The 18,590-nt window shown below is 45.2% G+C and overlaps 2 protein-coding genes across 2 annotated transcripts in view; one reads left to right on the forward strand and one right to left on the reverse strand.

Annotated features, from left to right (window-relative positions):
• LRRC17 (leucine rich repeat containing 17) overlaps positions 1–3,668 on the reverse strand; it is a 59,618-nt gene extending 55,950 nt beyond the window's left edge. The window contains exon 1 of the mRNA XM_073573640.1: positions 3,511–3,668. The gene's annotated coding sequence lies outside the window, so the exon portion shown is untranslated. The remainder of the gene's footprint in view (positions 1–3,510) is intronic.
• The window catches only part of FBXL13 (F-box and leucine rich repeat protein 13), a 396,865-nt gene that overhangs the window by 270,264 nt on the left and 108,011 nt on the right, over positions 1–18,590 (forward strand). Inside the window, exon 12 of the mRNA XM_073573638.1 lies at positions 3,441–3,570. Within this exon, the coding sequence (XP_073429739.1) occupies positions 3,441–3,570 (130 nt within the window). The remainder of the gene's footprint in view (positions 1–3,440; positions 3,571–18,590) is intronic.

Genomic DNA, 18,590 nt, shown 5'->3' on the forward strand with positions numbered 1-18,590 from the left:
ACAGCCATTACATTTAAGCCAATGACGGGGACAAGTGAATAACATTATCTCATGACAATGCCAAGGTGTGGGATATATTCGCCAGCAAATTACCGAAATGCTAAAATCTTGATGTTCAGCTACTTTGACAGTGGTCAAATTATGATAACTAGATGACTGGGTCATCTTCAAAATCACGTGTTGTGTGGTGTTCCTGTTGTACATTGGTTAGTATCTATAAAAAGTGGTCCAAGGTAGGACAACTGGTGAACTGGCGATAGGTTCATGGACATCCCAGACTCACTACTGCTCATTGTGTGAAAAGACTAGCCACCCTAGTCCAATCCTACAGAAAAAAGCTACTGTAGCACAAATTGCTGAAAAGTGAATGCAGTCTATGATTGAAAGTGCACTGTAGCTTACGGCATATGGAGTTGAGAAGTTGCGGACCTATTGGAATGTCAGTGTTGATGCCTGGGCATTGCCTAAAGACCCTACAATGGACAGATGTACATCAGAACTAGACCATGGAGCAATAAAAAAAAGTGAACTGTTCCGAAGAATCATGTTATTTTCTCATCATGTGGACGGATGGATATATGTGAATTGTTTCCATTGGGAAGAGATGGCATCATGATGAAAAATAGGAAGAAAGCAAGCTAACTAACGTAGTGTAATGGTCTGGGCAATGTTCTGCTGGGAAACCTGGGGTCTTGGCACTTCATGTATATGTTATTTTGACATTTAATATATGCCTATGCTTTATTGCAGACTAATTAGACCCATTCATGGCAATGGTATTCCATTATGGCTGTGGTCTTTTGCAGCAGGATAATGAGTCATGTCACTCTTCAAAAATTGTTCAGTAAAAGAGTTCAATGTGTTAGATTGGCCTCCAAAATCCCCAGATCTCAATTCAATTGAGCATCTGTGGTTTGTGCTGGAAAAAATAATCCATTCACTGGAGGTCCCACCGCACAATGTATGGGACTAAAAGCCTCTGCGGCGTTTCAGAGAAAAAAATACTTTTACTAGCCGCTGTGGCCTGAGCCACGCTGTAGACTAGTCAGACAGGCGGCTTCGCTGTGGTTCTTCCCCGCCCGCTGCCCTGGATTGACATGTCTCTGCCTGTATGCGCAAATAGGCCTGTCAGTCACTGTGAGCGGCGGGCAGAAGCCTCTGGGGATGTGCCTGTCCGACTGCTGTTTTGGGCGGCTCAGTCCACTGCAGTTATTAAAATTGTTTTTCTCTGAAATTCTGCAGCGTTTCAGGGTCAAACATACCTGGCTGAAGTAGTACAGCCTGTTCCTGATACGTGTGGCCCGCAGATTGGGCACCATATATCAGCTGTCAGGTTCTCTTTAATAGATAATGACTTTTAATCATTACCTACTATTCTTTATTATGTGGCACCCCTGAGGGTTCAGTCGCCACAGAGGTACTACACCTCCTCCTGAGGTGTGGTACCCCACCATTCAGGTAAGGTGGAGACCCCTGACCACGCTCCAACACCTGCATCCCACATAACACAGTAGTGTAGCAAAGCACCCTTTGGTGGCTCCCTGCTTGGAACACGAAGTGTGCTGGGAGGCGGGTGGAGTTTAGATTGCACTAAAGAGCGGGAAGAGGATAGGATATGGGGAGTTAGTCACTGGAGTCTGACGAGGTCGGACCTGTGTAAGGAGATACCCTGAGAGGGATGAAGGAGGGAAAGTGCTGCAGCCGACCTCAGTGATCTGGGTCCTCTGGCACAGGAAAGGAACACTGAAAGAAAGCCTGACTCTCCATAAGAAGGAAAGGATTAGTACGGAACGTGAGGAGAGGAAGAGAACAGAGGATTGAGGGTTAGAGGAGAATCCCTCTCAAGTTCTGGGCACAAGGCCGATGTCCGGTCCCCGAGGTTGTTTGGATACTTATGTTCCAGCAACAGACACCAGAGGAATAGAAGTTTGTCATCACTTTATTCCCACACAAGACTTGGGGGCACAACAGCAACAAGATAGAGAGCCGGGACTTAGAAGCAGAGAGTCCCCGAAGGAGGCTACAGCTGTCTGCCGTACAAGTATAGTTCATAGGAACATCGGACAGGAGGAACTCCAGTGTAACTCAGTACTAGGAGTACTTCACTTAAAGGCGCTAAGAGGGAGACGTTCAGAAAAGGCACATAAGTTGGAGGAGTGTTGGAAAGTTGTGCTTCATCTTGCCTGGAGGTTGGCTGGGCTCCTGACCCGGAGGACACGGTACCGATGCAGGCTCTTGAGCCACCACAGACTGTGAGTAAAGCTTTGGAACTACATGCCCTGGTGTCCTCCACTTATTACTGCGTCAACCTGCCCAGCACTACTACATCCCTTGCGCCCGACACTACATCATCTAAGTGTCACTACATCCACTCTGCCCTGGGTCTACAGCCCTGCCTGTGGAGGGCTATACCATCACTGCTGCATCACACCATCTGTCCCAGAGGAACTGTCTGCAGCGTCGGCTTAACATCTACATTGCCGAACACCACAGGTGGCGTCACGACTTACACATTCACACTGAACATTTACAATGGGCGCCCAGGGCCACGGACCGGGTCACCGCTACTGTGACACTTCCCTGTGAGATACCGGCCCGGTACCGAGTACCCCACAGCCCTGGGTGTGAGGGCGTCCCAATTACATATTACAATCAGTTCAATAAATAGTTTCAATTCTCATTTAAAATATATTTGCAAACTACGGTATATCCTGGGTAGAAATGTAGAATTCCAAACCACAAAATCATTCCTTGACAGAACAGACTTGAAACTTTTTTTCCAACAATAATAATGAGGTAAGGGGTGTACATGTATCTCATGTTTTGATAATACAGCTGCTTGAGATCATATCCTCCACAAGACAAGATCAAGAATTGCAGGGTACAAAAATGTATATAGTCATTCGGTTCTAGCTCATGATACCATTCCAACATCTGTGGTCTCCTGGTGGTCACTAGCAAACCTTCTAGAACTTGGTGGTGTTTCTATAAGGATGCATCAAGGCACAAAGAAGTGAACAGAGGTGTATTGGCTGAGATTAGGGGCTCTAGGAAATGCTGGCTCCCCTGGCACAGAAGGAGGTTGTAAAGAAATCATAGGTAGATCTCTATTTTCTATTTGCATACTAGTTGTACAACTTTGTGAATTCTCTTTTGTGAACCGAAGTTCTCCTCCTCAGTTGATCACACTGCAGAGAATTGCAGCTGAAGTTTATTTCTGCAAACCATCACATTTGTCAGCACACCAGAGGCTAGGAGTTGGTGTGCCTACAATAAATGCTTTTCCAGCCCTATCCGAGAAGCATTCAAAATTCTACTTTGTGCAATGAGATCTGCAGTCACAGCAAGGAACTGGTGGTTTCTGCTTCTACCTACACAAAGCTTTTCATAAATCATATTTAATGTATTACTTTGTGTCTGTTTTCTGGTCTTCTTATTAGATACCTGCTCAACCTGCAGTATCTCAGTGTAGCTTACAGTCGAAAGTTTACAGACAAAGGCTTACAGTACCTGGGATCTGGGAAAGGATGTCACAAGATCATCTACTTGGATCTGTCCGGCTGCACTCAGGTTGGTCTTTTGGCTTTCTCTTCATGCACAGAGAAAGGGAATCCTTGGAGCGAAGAACTGTGTCTTGCTTTCATTGTGCATCCTACTAGTGCTGGTCCTTTAGGAAACTTGAGCGGTTTTGAATTACAAGGCTGCAGCTGCTTAGGCTCTCCTTAGGCACAGCACTATATGAACTGGCAGAATTCCAAGGCAGTGTCATGCTTATAAACAGCGAAGACTTACTGGGTAATGAAAAAAAGCTCTCATCTTTTCTCCAAATCTCTTCCCCTTTGTTAGGAATTCACATTTACTTCTTTTTTAAATACAAGTTTAAAAAATATAATAAGAAAAACAAAACATACAACTACAGAAAATCCAAACAAAGTCTTTTCTTTAAAGTTAAATAAATCTATTTCCGGTGAAAGTGATGTGAGTAACAAAGGGACAAGAAACCTTGCTGCTGCCCGCCGAGCTTGATGAATTAGGTGTGAAAAAAGCATCAAATCCGAATGTAAAATGTCTTGTACATTTCGTTAGCGGAAATCTTTTCTAATGTTTGGTAGACAGAGCTATTTTTACCTTTTTGTTTCTATCTTGATCCGCAAGTGCGTATTTTAGATGGTTACTTTTCATAAATATAAGGGTGTAATCTGTAGGGGCTCTGTGAATTTCTAAATAGGATTTCCAGTTGATAAATTACTAGTTTCTTCACAGTCATCTTAATACAATCATATGTGATTGTTCATTGAAATGCATAAACTGAGAGCAATAGAGATTATTGTATGCAGTATTCAGACTGTGAAAATAGGTTAGTCAGCAGTGTGCAGGTGGGGTCAGCAGGACCCACAGGCTCTTTCTATGATTCCTGGCAGTGTTTCAACAGCTTTTTACATATAAATAGTGAGTAACATAGAGAAACATAAGTACAATCTAAAGGCCTAGACTAATGTCAACCGAACCCTTCAATATCGACAGGCATGGCCAGCAGTCTTATCATATGAGGGGCCCCGACAAATGGTCCCCATGTGGGGGATATCTATTGATCATGCATGTCTGATTTTGGACTGTCAATTGCTTTGTTCTCCCGATAAGTCGTTTCCAGACATGTCTGGTGATGGCTTTCTCATAGAGAACACAGGAATGCTCAGCTGAATGAGCGCTCCTGTATATGGGAGAGTCAGCCGGGAAGGCGGTCGGCTGAGCAGCTGGCCGAATCTTCATTCTGCCAATAGACATCCAATGTGAATGGCTGGCATTAAACATACATTTAGTACACTATGAAGTGAATATCCAGACCTTGCCAATGCCCACACAGGGAGTAGGGCAATGACGACCTAATGCTAAAGTGCATTTATTACATGCTAAAATAACAAGAGTCAGAAACCATAGGTTCCCAGCTCTGTGTTATACCATATGCCAGATCAGAAAAGAATGACTATCTAGTGTGGGGACCCAAAAATGTATGCTTTCCATGGGAATCTGCCCTTACTAAGCCATCACTGGTCCATTCCCGAGTGTGCTATTCCTAAGCCATCCTTCAGCTTAAACCATTCAAGTATTACTAGTGTGTGGGTTGGAAAATGGAGATTATTGTTGCTGTTTTTTGTTTTTTGTAGCATTCTCCCTATGTTTAATACTGGATCATAGAAGAGGCAATGATACCATTCAAATAGCACTCATATTAGTTGTATATTACTATGAAGAATATTGATTTTACTCAGGACCAGTGACTTAGCAGAATACAGATAGAACATGTCAGGTATATTGTCCTTCAGGGGCTACAACAAACTACATTTCCTATCAAACAAATTCAGGGGTAATATAGACTGTCAGTAAAAGTATCATTTTGTTTTTGAAATGTGAGAAGTCAGCCAAACATAAGCACATGTGAACCAAGGAGCTATGGTCCAGTGCTGTTGTGTGGCTGTAGATGTGGTAATGGTGGCTCCTGGGTCCTGGTTCCTGAAAGAATGTCAATGAATATGCCTCACAGGAAGACATCAGTATAATAAATGGCACATGGTAGTTGGGTGCCCTGGAGCTTCAGATTATGCCCTACAGAGCAGTTACTTGTACATAGCCATTATGTGTAATTTTATCTGGTTATCTCATTGTTAATGTAAAGCAGATATTTCTTCATTTTCTGCTCCTAGAAATCTGTTGTGACTCCTTTAATGTGTGCTCCCTTTTTGTTTTATTATGCTACATTAAGTAAATCTGCTGTACTTCAAATTGTTCCAGCAATTTAGCTCCTTAGAAGTAGACACATGGCATTAATGAAGTGATAGGAGTGAACGCTGAACAGTTTACTACACATACGGCTTTACATTTAAGTGTCATAGATTATTTAAAAGTGGTTGCTCAGGAATTTGATATTGATGGTCTATCCTTAGCATCAATATCGGATTTGTGGTCATTTGCACCCAGCACCCCAACAATCAGCGAGTACTGTGTCCTGGGGCTGATATGAAGTACACAATTTGTAACGCAAGAACACCACATCTATGTATACTGTGTAATGGCTGTTCTGAGCTGCAGTCCCTAAGAATGGCTATAGCACAGTGTACAGAGCTGTGCTCCTTACAACTTACTTCCTGCCAGTGCAGGACTTGCTAACAGCTGATTGTGGGGGTACCAGTTGTCAACCCCCCATGATCTGATATTGATGACCTTTCTTAAAGGGAACCTGTCACCAGGTTTGGACGAAAAGAGATACGGCCATCACCTTTCAGGTCTGATATACAACATTCTGTAAAGCTGTACATATTCCCCCAATCTGACCTGCAAGAGAAGAAAAATAACTTTTATTATACTCACCTGAGGTGCGGTCCTGTCCTATAGGCGTCACTGGTCTTAGTCCGGCACCTCCCATCTTCTTGTGATACCGTCCTCCTGATTGCTTCGTGTGGATGATGCGTCTCCTCGGCACCACGCTCTTGTGCAGGTGTACTTATCTGCCCTGTTTAGAGCAGAGCAAAGTACTGCAGTGCGCAGGTGCAGGGAAAGGTCAAAGAGCACCGGCTTTTGCGCACTGCAGTACTTTGCTCTGCCCTCAAAAGGGCAGATAAGTACGCCGACGCAGGAGCGCTGTGCCGAGGAGGCTGTGTGGATGTCGAAGGTACGCGTCATCCACACAAAGCATATATGATAAAATGAAAACCTGGCACTCAACTTAATGCTTGGTGAGGCAGTTTATTGTAGTACCACAAAACGTTTCGGTCGATATTACTATGAAGTGGTGTATACCACGTCCAGGAGGACCAGGCTGCGCTGATCTTTTCAACTATTAAGATTATCCTGTGTTACAGCAGCATTCTGACCATTTGATTACTGGCGTTATCAGTGAATTACATAAAAAGCGCCCTCCTTCAAGCTACTTTCAAACATACTAGCACGTAACTGATGAAGGTCTATATCGACCGAAACGTTTTCTGGTACTACAATAAACTGCCTCACCAAGCATTAAGTTGAGTGCCAGGTTTTCATTTTATCATATATGGTTTGGGAACCTAACTTGGCACCACTACAGTAGTGCACACGGTGTTTTCTACTATCCACACAAAGCAAACAGGAGGACGGGGATCGTAAGAAGATGGGAGGCGCCGGACCAAGACCAGCGACATCCATAGGACCGGACCGCCCTGCAGGTGATTTTAATGAAAGTTATTTTTCTTCTGTTGCAGGTCAAGTTGGGGGCTTATCTACAGCACTATAGAATGCTGTATATCAGCCCTGAAATGTGATGGCCGTATCTCTTATCAGTCAAACCTGGAGACAGGTTCACTTTAAGGATAAAACAAACAGAGAGCCAAACTGTACTGTAAATACATTTGGAGTTTTTTTCTACTAACTAAACTACATAAGAATTTTAGGTTACATTTTCGTATAAAATTTAGAAATTCCAACTGCAGACTCCCAGCATGCTCCTTTATTGCTAGCATTCTCATGCTGTTATCTAATGAGGATAAATGGAAATTGCATGTACAGACCATGTTGAGTTAATTGGCAATTGGATTAAATATAGCTGGACAATTTTGCAGTAATGAACTTTAAATGGCCTTGTCATTTATCCCAATTATTCTACAGTAAGTTTATTATCCAAGGAGGACATTGCACTTAGCGAGAACGTCACTGTTGTCATTGGCCGTGTTGTTTAAGATGTGATTATTCCTGATAAGAATTCAAAAGCATATACTACTCTATGCAATGAGTGTAGGAATGTCTACACTTTGTCTTCTATGTGATGTTTCTGAGAATTTTAGTAGGATATTGGTTGGTTAATTCACCTCCATTATAATATTTGTGCCAGGGAAACATTCAGACTGTAGCACATTACCTATTGGGCTGTTGTGTTTTGGTGTGTTCTTTTCTGTTCAGTTTTGTCACAAAACCTGGCTTTACTTATGCCAGCACAGTGAATTAGAATCCTGAAGTCTCATGCACACGTTGCTTATTTTTGACTTGCAGATTTAGAGCAGATTTAAATCTGCAGCATGTCAATTCTTTCAGTGTGGTTGATTTTGCAACATGGCTTCGGGCGGTAGCTGTGGGCGAGGTGCTTGTGGAACACCCCCCTCAGGGCTGTGGGTTACTCGGTACCGGGCCGGTGTCTCAAAGGGATGTGTCGCTGCAGCAGTGATCCGGTCCGTGGCCCTGAGTGTCCATGTAAAAATAAGAAGTGATGAGGAATAAAGTCTATCTAATATATAAAGCTCAATGTGTGTATGTATGTATGTATGTATGTGTGTGTGTGTGTGTGTGTGTATGTATGTATGTGTGTGTGTGTATGTCCGGGATTGGCATCCGCACCGTCGCAGCTACAGCCACAAAATTTGACACAGTCACACGTCTGTGATGGGTATATGGGCACTGGACTATGGAATGGAGGATATGTATGATGGGTATATGGGCAGGGGACTATGGGATGGTGGATATGTATGATGGGTATATGGGCACACTACTATGGGATGGTGGATGTGTGATGGGTATATGGGCACTCTACTATGGGATGGAGGATATGTATGATGGGTATATATGGGCACGGGACTATGGGATGGAGGATGTGTATGATGGGTATGTGGGCAGTCTACTATGGGATGGAGGATATGTATGATGGGTATATGGGCACGGGCCTATGGGATGGAGGATGTGTATGATGGGTATATGGGCACTCTACTATGGGATGGAGGATATGTATGATGGGTATATATGGGCACGGGACTATGGGATGGAGGATGTGTATGATGGGTATATGGGCACTCTACTATGGGATGGAGGATATGTATGATGGGTATATGGGCACGGGCCTATGGGATGGAGGATGTGTGATGGGTATATGGGCACTCAACTATGGGATGGAGGATATGTATGATGGGTATATGGGCACGGGCCTATTGGATGGTGGATATGTATGATGGGTATATGGGCACGGGACTATGGGATGGATGATGTGTGATGGGTATATGGGCACTGGACTATGGGATGGAGGATATGTATGATGGGTATATGGGCACGGGACTATGGGATGGAGGATATGTATGATGGGTATATGGGCACGGGCCTATGGGATCGTGGATATGTATGATGGGTATATGGGCACGGAACTATGGGATGGAGGATAATTATAATTTGCTATAACTAACCACAGTTAGTTACTATGCCCGGGCAGCACCGGGCTCTCCAGCTAGTGTGTAGATAAGTTTGTGACGCCACCTGTGGTACTCGGCAATAAAGGTGTTAGCCGACGCTGCTGTACAGACCGCTGGGGCTGGTGGTGATGCAGCAGAGTTGGTTCAGCTCTCCACAGGCAGAGCTTAGTCCCAGGGCAGTGGGCATTTGTAGGAGATGGTTGATGATGTGTGAGGCAAGGGATGAAGTAGTGCTGAATAGGTGATGCAGAAAGAAGGCAGAAGACACAGCCAGGTGCAGTTCCAAGATTTTACTCAGTTTTCTGGTGCATACAGATGCCCGCTTGGTGCAACGTCCTCCAGGTGAGGGATCCAGCCAACCTCCAGGCAGATAGAGAACACCTTTCCTGAATTCCCTTCGGTGTTCCTTTCTTGGCCGTCTCCCTGTGCTGATTTCCTCCCTCCTGTCCAGCACCTTCACAACAGTGTCCAAAGCCAGCAGACTCGGATCTTGTCGGGAATAACCTCTAGGTCCCTGGATCCTATGTGTCTGCCTTTTCAGCGATTGATTTTGGGTTTGGCTGCAACACTTGCAGTGCTCACAGCCTCTAGTTGATGTAGCTGAGTCCGTTGTTCACTCCACTAGTTATAGGGCCAGTCACTATACTGCAACCAATCCCTCCACCTGACACTGGCAGGCGTAGAACGAGCCCCACGGACAGTATTGTCGCTGTACCGTGCCTCTGGGATTCCTTCCCTCTCAGGGAGCTTCCTTCAGTCTCCTTTCCTTTCTAGCAGCTCCTCCGACCAGGAGCTGCTGCAAACACGTCCTTACAGTCTCTTCCCCTGGAAAGACTCTCTCCCCTTCTCTTCTATTCTCCCGCTCTTCCTCTCCAACTCCACCCACCTACTAACACCCTTTCCTTACCCAGCAGGGATGAGATCCTCCTCCCGTAGGGTCCATCCGGGGTGCTCTGCCGCTATAAGGTGTGTGCTGAGTGAATAAGTCAGGTCAGGTCTTACTTGCAAGGTGGGATACCACACTTCTGGTTTGAGGTGCAGTAACTCTGTGGCGACTGGACCCTCAGGAGCACTACACTTGTCTCTTATATTCCTGCAGATTATATGATGGTGGAGGTCCTGACTGGGTGTGTGGACTTTCTACTAAAGGGGCAATACATCCTTGCGGGCGGCAAGATGCTGGTGACTTTGGCTGGCCAGGAGCAGATGTTGAACAATTAAATGAGGTGAAACCACCACTCAAAAATAAACAGTCTTTTACTTAATAATAACTTTGTGGGAACTATGTACAATAGATATTGGGTGCATAATTTCACAAACGTTTCTTTTGCAATATGGAACATTTTCACACACAGTCTCTTTACTTCTTCAAGTTCACTTGTTACTGCCTCATGATCTCTGTCTACACCACAGCCCAGATCAGTACTACAGTTCAGTTAGTGAGAGTCCTATTCTCAACCCACAGTTCTGGGTCCTCTTTTCTCTTAAGGGAACTAGTTTTCCAATATGGCTGGTACTTAGCTTCTCTGCTTGCTGACACCTTGGAACTCCTGCCTAGGGCAGTCTATTCGTCTCACATTCTCTGTTCTGTCCTGGTCCGTTACCTGAGTTATAAACTTGGGGCAGTACTGCTAGGCGTCCTGTCTCCGGACCTGTGTCCGGTAAATCACTCTGTCCTTCTGTCACTTTTCCTTTCTGCGCTCAGGATCATGCTATCCGTTGCCTCAGTCTCCACTCACTTTGGGGACACCCAACTCATGCGGCTCTGTTGAGTTCTCAGACCAAAGGTCTGCTCTAGCTGCAAGCTAGTCCCTGTCGGACTCATTACCAGGTTGTCCTCTCTGATCATGCTACATAGCCCCTCCTTCTCTGGGCTAGTTCCAACTCTTAACTCTATCCATACCTACTCACTACCTGTTGCTGGGCAAATTACAAAACCAACACTATTAACGCATACCAGAGTATACATTATACATCATAACAGTACACATCTTCAAAGGGGAATGTTGACAACACTTTCATCTTCTTACAATTTCACCATACTTAGCCTAGATTCACATTTGCGTTCCTCAGAGCTGCGGAGGGCTGCGGACTTCCTCTGTGAAGCCCCGCCCACTGCAGCACCTTCTCCGGTCAGCTCCGCCTACATCTGCATGCATCCTGCGTACCTATCTTTAACATTGGCTACGCAGGCCGTGCGGATGTATGCGGATGCATCCGCATGCGTCGTTTTGACGATGCGGCAAACCTCGTCGAACACAATGTGTTGCAATTTGTTTTGTTTGCCGCATCGTCAAAACGACGCATGCGGATGCATCCGCAGACATCTGCACGGCCTGCATACCCAATGTTAAATATAGGTACGCAGGCCGCATGCAGACGTAGGCGGAACTGTCCGGAGGTGGTGCGGCAGTGGGCGGAGCTTCATGAAGTCCGCAGCTCTGAGGAACGCTAATGTGAAGCCTGCCTAATAAGTAAGGAAAAATCTGCAACAAAAACGCATGTAAAAAAATACGTTAAAAACGTGCCTATTTTACAATGGTTTTACTGCCAAGAGATGCAGAAATTTTGGAGCCAAATAGTTAACTTGTGCACATACCCTTGGACCTCATGTATATGAGCACATGTAGTACAGAACCACAAGGATCCCGAATTCAGTCATGTGTGTGAGACTTAGGTCAGTTTATTTTACTAAAGTTTATCTAGATACTTTAATGAAATTGAGGGCTTTCTTCTAGTACAAAGAATACATGCTGCCAAGATAATTTTATTACTACGCTTTTCTGTGGTTTACTAGGCAGCAGGGATCTGTTCTGCATTACGTTGTAACAAATGAAGCCTGCGTCTGACCAAATGCCTGTGCATTGTTGAGTATTGAAATACTCCATTCTCATCAGTCCTAATAGCAGAGAAAGTTTTAGTAAGACTTGTGCTGTTGTAATTACTGCCTTGCCTGGACCTTTCAGCATTGTTTCTTCATTTTCTTAAAGGACTTTTCCCACTAAATATTTCATATCCACATCAGTTCTGACCGCTGAGACTCCCACTGAGTAAAAGGTTCCAAAGTTCCCTATGTGACTGGGAAGTATTCTGCATGTGTGTCTACCACTCCATTCACTGTATATGGGAGTGGTGGTCATGCATGCATACTATTGTCCTGCAGATGCTTAGAAGCCACTGTAGCAGAGATTGCACATGTGCACTATCCATCTATTCATGTACTGAATGTTGTGACGCCTACTCTTGAGATCAAAGTGTAGTCTCTCTCAATCACACATTACTTATCTGTCCCTTCAATGAGTGTTGAATATATTAGTAGGAAAACTCCTTTAAAATAATGTTATTGTCGGAATTTTATAATTGGTAATGTATATTTTATTTATTTGATCTTTTTAGGAATATGTCAAGATGTACCCCCCAAAATGATGCAGAAAATCAAAATGTTGATTACTGCAGAATATTTGCATAAAATAGTCATCAAGTGAGTTATTTCATTTTATAGACACAGGTATTCACTTTTATCATTTCACTACTGCACACTGCATATTCCAGGGTCAAGTCTAGGAGGGGCAGGCAAGGCATTTGCCTTGGGCCGCCTAATACGGTGGTCCGAGGTTTCTCGCCGGCGGCTGCATTTTTCCGCCCACCGTAGTGGGCGTTGACTGTTCTCGGAGCCTGCTGTCAAGCTGACAACCAGCTCAGAGAAGGTGGCTGGCTCCTAGTGAGCAATTGTACTCACGTCTTTTAGGTGCAAGTACAGTGGAAACACTGACTGCAGGCACTTCTGGATCAGGGCGACATTAACAGCGTGATCAGGTCATGTGATTATTCTGCGACGTCACCCCTCGACTCTGCATAGGCAGCAGAAGTTTGGTTTGATATGTTCTCCAATGGAGCGGAAGTCACTGAAGATTAGGGGAAGGGGGAAGAAATTTGACTACACAGTATGGAGAAAGAGGGTGGGGGTAATATATGCAGACACAGTCTGGGAAGTGAAGGGGCGTGGGTTCAGACTCGGTATGGGGAGCGAAGGGGGTGTACGTGAGCACAGTATGGAAAGCAAACTGGGGAAGAAATTTGAAGACACACTACATGTTTATGTCCCCCTTCCTTGTACAGAAAATAAAAATGTTGATTAATGCAGCATATTTGCATAAAATAGTCATCAAGTGAGTTATGATTTAATTTTATAGACACAGGTATTCATTTTTATCATTTCACTACTGCACACCGCATACTCCAGGGGCAAATCTAGGAGGGGCAGGCAAGGCATTTGCCTTGGGCTGCCAGATAAGGTGGTCCGAGGTTTCTCGCCGGCGGCTGCATTTTGCCGCCTAGAGTAGTGGGAGTTGACTCGTTATGCGGAGCGAAGGGGGTGTATGTGAGCACAGCATGGAAAGCAACTGGGGAAGAAATTTGAAAATACACTATGAGGAGCGAGGGGGGATAGATGGGGACACAGTATGGGGAACGCAGGGGTGGAATGGGAGTAGACACAGTATGGGGAACAAGGGAGGAATTTGAGGTCACAGGGGAGCGATGAGGAAATGGGTGCAGACACAGTTTGGGGAGCGTGGGGGAGAAATTTTAGGACAGTATGAGGAGAGAGGGGATAAATTTGAGGACCTGTACAGCAGTAACTGGGGATACAACGACCTTGTATAGAGAGTGCTAGTAAGAGAGTGCAGCCAATAGAAGTTTTAGGCCATGTGCAAACGATGCAGATATCCAGCGGATCCGCAGCGGATTTTTCCGCACAGAAACGTTGCATATCTGCATTGTGATGTACAGTAGCATGTTAGTCAATTGAAAAAAAAAAAACGCTGTGCAGACGCTGCGGATTTTTCCGTGCGGTTTTCTTGTGGTTTAAAATATGCAGCATGTCACTTCTTTTGTGCGGTTTTCCACCTGCTCCATTCTCCAAATCCGCAGGGGAAAACCGCACAAAAACCGCAAGAAAACAGGAAGAAATCCACAGGAAAAATGCAGGTCATTTGACCTGCGGATTTCTTCAATTCTGCGTGGAAAAATCCGCAGGGCTAAAAAGTACGTCTGCACTTAGCCTTAATATGATGGGAAACTTTTGACTTGCGTTTGTGTGGCGCCACAGAGGTACTGCACCTTCTCCTAAGGTGTAGTGCCCCACCGCCTGGGTAAGTTGGGAACTCCTTTCCACGCTCCAACACCTGCATCCCACACACAGGATAGTTCAGTAGGTCCGCCTAGCAGCTTCAGGCTGGGGGTAGCAGAGCACCCTTCGTGGAACCCTGCTTCGTAACACGAGAGGTGCTGGGAGGTGGGTGGAGTTAGTATAAAAGAAGAGGAAAGTAGAGAATAGTAGGTTAGTCTGACAGGAGGTCAGGCGAGAAGGAGTTCAGTTCTGAAGTTAGTTTTGAGTTCAGTTTGAGTTCAGTTTAGAAAGAGTGCTGCAGCTGCCTCAGTGACCTGAGCCAGCTGGCAAAGGAAAGAGAAGAGAAAGAGAAGGACGTAGACCTGCAACCTCAGCTTCCATAAGAGAGCGAAGGAACAGCGCGGAACGAAGGAGTAGGAGAACAGAGAGGAGTTGTGGGTTGAGCGAGTATCCTGCCTATAGGTTCTCAGCGCAAGGCCGGGGCCCGGTCCCCGAGGTTGTATGGACGCTTATGGTTCTGCAGCAGACACCGGTGGAGTAGTTGGCTGTAAATTCACTACTCCCATCAAAGACTTGGGACACAACAGCAACTGGATAGAGAGCCAGGACTTCTGAGAGGGAGTCCCCGATAGAGGCTACAGCTGTCTGTCATACAAGTAAGGTTCCAGGAACATCTGACAGGAGGAATTCCAGAGAACTACGGTACTGGAGTTCTTCACACTAAAAGGCGCAATAGAGGAGTCGTTCAGGAAAGGCACATGTTGGCGGAGTATTGGAGAGGAGAACCCTCACTTGCCCGGGAGGTTGATTGAGTCTCTACCCCGGAGGACACGGCACGGAGGCAGGCACCAGTGGGTACCACGAACTGTGAGTAAAGCTTTGAAACTGCAAGCCCTGGTGTCCTCCATTCATTCGCCGTTAACACCTTCAGCACCACTACATCTGGGTACCAGCATCTATACCTTTCTGCGCCTCTCCTCATCCATTGCACTTACACTGCCCTGGGACTACATCTCCACCCGTGGGGAGCTATACCATCTTTGCTGCACCACACCATCAGTCCCAGCGGATCTGAATGCAGCGTTGGCTTACCATCTCCCTTGCCAAACACCACGGGTGGCATCACGAACTATTCAAATAAACTTTAACACCATTAACATCACTGCCATTGATATTGGGCACCCAGGGCCACGGACCTGGTCACTGCTGCTTTGACACATTCCCCCTCTGACACCGGCTCGGTACCGGGTGCCCCGCTGCCCTGGGTGTGAGGGCGACCCATTTGTATTTTTCAATAGCCATAAATAGAGAAGGGATGCATTATGGGGAGCGGAGGAAGGGCTTTATGGGTGCAGACACAGTATGTGGAGCGAGGGGGAATGTATACAGAATGAAGGGTGAGGGGGGATTGGTGCAGACACAGTATCTGGAGTGAGATGAGGAAGGGTTCAGACACAGAATGGAGAGCAAGGGGGATGAGTGCGGAAGCAGTGTGGGGAGTTAAGAAATTGTGTCAGGAGACTATTGAGGGAAATAGTGTGAGGCGACAGTATAAGGATGAGAAAAAAGTGAGGGGCACAGAATAGAGATTGAGTAGTGTGGGCAGGGCGGTATGGAGAGGGGGCAGCATGAGGGGACAGTGTTCTGTCCTCACTAAATGAAGCAGAATTCATGTAGCTATACAGGCAGCTAAACCGCTATACCAGGTCCAATAAGGAGACTGTAGTTGAATCTGTGCTTTATTGAACATGATGGTATATTGATGTGGTGAAACTACACGCAAAACTTAATATATACACTCAGTCAATACAGGGTACATCAGGGATACATATTATACACTATATGGTGGCCCGATTCTAACACATCGGGTATTCTAGAATATGTATGTAGTTTATTTATGAAGATTTAAGAATAATGCAATGAATACACAGGATTTTCCAGGTAAAGTCGCCGGGCATGACCAATCAGAAAAGTGTAGTTCAAATCCCGTGGCAATTCGCGGGTGGACTGCACCTGTCGCTGATTGGTCGCGCCCGGCCGCGACCAATCAGGCTAGCACTGGTCATCTCCTGGCTGTGTTGCCGCTGACCTCCGTGCGGCAGGAGATGACCCGCGGCAACCGTCAGGAGATCAGCGGCTAGCGCCGCAGATCTCCTGACGGTAGGGGTGGCATACGTTGTTCGAATTTCGCGCCAATTCGCAGCTGGACTGTGCCTGTCGCTGACTGGTCGCAGTCGGCTAGGCGCGACCAATCAGCGACGCAGAATTTCCGTTACAAACAGAGAGACAGACAGAATTAGACGATTATATAGCAGATAATTCATTATACAGTTGTGGCCAAAAGTATTGACACCCCTGCAATTTTGTCAGATAATACTCAGTTTCTTCCTGAAAATGATTGCAAACACATTCTTTGGTATTATTATCTTCGTTTAATTTGTCTTAAATGAAAAAACACAAAAGAGAATGAAGCAAAAAGCAAAACATTGCTCATTTCACACAAAACTCCAAAAATGAGCCAGACAAAAGTATTGGCACCCTCAGCCTAATACTTGGTTGCACAACCTTTAGCCAAAATAACTGCGACCAACCACTTCCGGGAACCATCAATGAGTTTCTTACAATGCTCTGCTGGAATTTTAGACCATTCTTTTTTGGCAAACTGCTCCAGGTCCCTGATATTAGAAGGGTGCCTTCTCCAAACTGCCATTTTTAGATCTCTCCACAGGTGTTCTATGGGATTCAGGTCTGGACTCATTGCTGGCCACCTTAGAAGTCTCCAGTGCTTTCTCTCAAACCATTTTCTAGTTCCTTTTGAAGTGTGTTTTGGGTCATTGTCCTGCTGGAAGACCCATGACCTCTGAGGGAGACCCAGCTTTCTCACACTGGGCCCTACATTATGCTGCAAAATTTGTTGGTAGTCTTCAGACTTCATAATGCCATGCACACGGTCAAGCAATCCAGTGCCAGAGGCAGCAAAGCAACCCCAAAACATTAGGGAACCTCCGCCATGTTTGACTGTAGGGACTGTGTTCTTTTCTTTGAATGCCTCTTTTTTTCTCCTGTAAACTCAACTGTATGTTGATGAATTTGCCCAAAAAGCTCTACTTTTGTCTCATGTGCCCAGAGAACATTCTTCCAAAACGTTTTAGGCTTTTTCAGGTAAGTTTTGGCAAACTCCAGCCTGGCTTTTTATGTCTCGGGGTAAGAAGTGGGGTCTTCCTGGGTCTCCTACCATACAGTCCCTTTTCACTCAGACGCCGATGGATAGTACGGGTTGACACTGTTGTACCCTCGGACTGCAGGACAGCTTGAACTTGTTTGGATGTTAGTCGAGGTTCTTTATCCAACATCTGCACAATCTTGCGTTGAAATCTCTTGTCAATTTTTCTTTTCCGTCCACATCTAGGGAGGTTAGCCACAGTGCCATGGGCTTTAAACTTCTTGATGACACTGCGCACGGTAGACACAGGAACATTCAGGTCTTTGGAGATGGACTTGTAGCCTTGAGATTGCTCATGCTTCCTCACAATTTGGTTTCTCAAGTCCTCAGACAGTTCTTTGGTCTTCTTTCTTTTCTCCATGCTCAATGTGGTACACACAAGGACACAGGACAGAGGTTGAGTCAACTTTAATCCATGTCAACTGGCTGCAATTGTGATTTAGTTATTGCCAACACCTGTTAGGTGCCACAGGTAAGTTACAGGTGCTGTTAATTACACAAATTAGAGAAGCAACACATGATTTTTCGAACAGTGCCAATACTTTTGTCCACCCTCTTTTTTATGTTTGGTGTGGAATTATATCCAATTTGGCTTTAGAACAATTCTTTTTGTGTTTTTTCATTTAAGACAAATTAAATGAAGATTATAATACCAAAGAATTTGTGTTTGCAATCATTTTCACGAAGAAACTGAGTATTATCTGGCAAAATTGCAGGGGTGTCAATACTTTTGGCCACAACTATAAATCAACATATGCACTAATAGCTAACCAGGGGAAGGACTAATTAACCAGGCTAATATGGGACAGGAATTAGATACAGGAAGCATAAATATGTACCAGCGATGCTATCACAAGGGGAGAAGAGAATGCTTCCTGAATGCAGGCTAAAGCAAAATCGAGAACTGGAGGGAAATGGAGGCTGAACTAACCATAATATTTTCCAAAAGGCTACCAGAATGCACTGCAAACCTTACCAGAATGCACTGCAAACCTTACCAGAATGCACTGCAAAACTTACCAGAATGTACTGCAAAGGA

Source organism: Dendrobates tinctorius, unplaced genomic scaffold (genome assembly GCF_039654945.1).
Source record: "Dendrobates tinctorius isolate UK_male_01 unplaced genomic scaffold, ASM3965494v1 ptg000035l, whole genome shotgun sequence".
In the NCBI taxonomy this organism is placed as follows: Eukaryota; Metazoa; Chordata; class Amphibia; order Anura; family Dendrobatidae; genus Dendrobates; species Dendrobates tinctorius.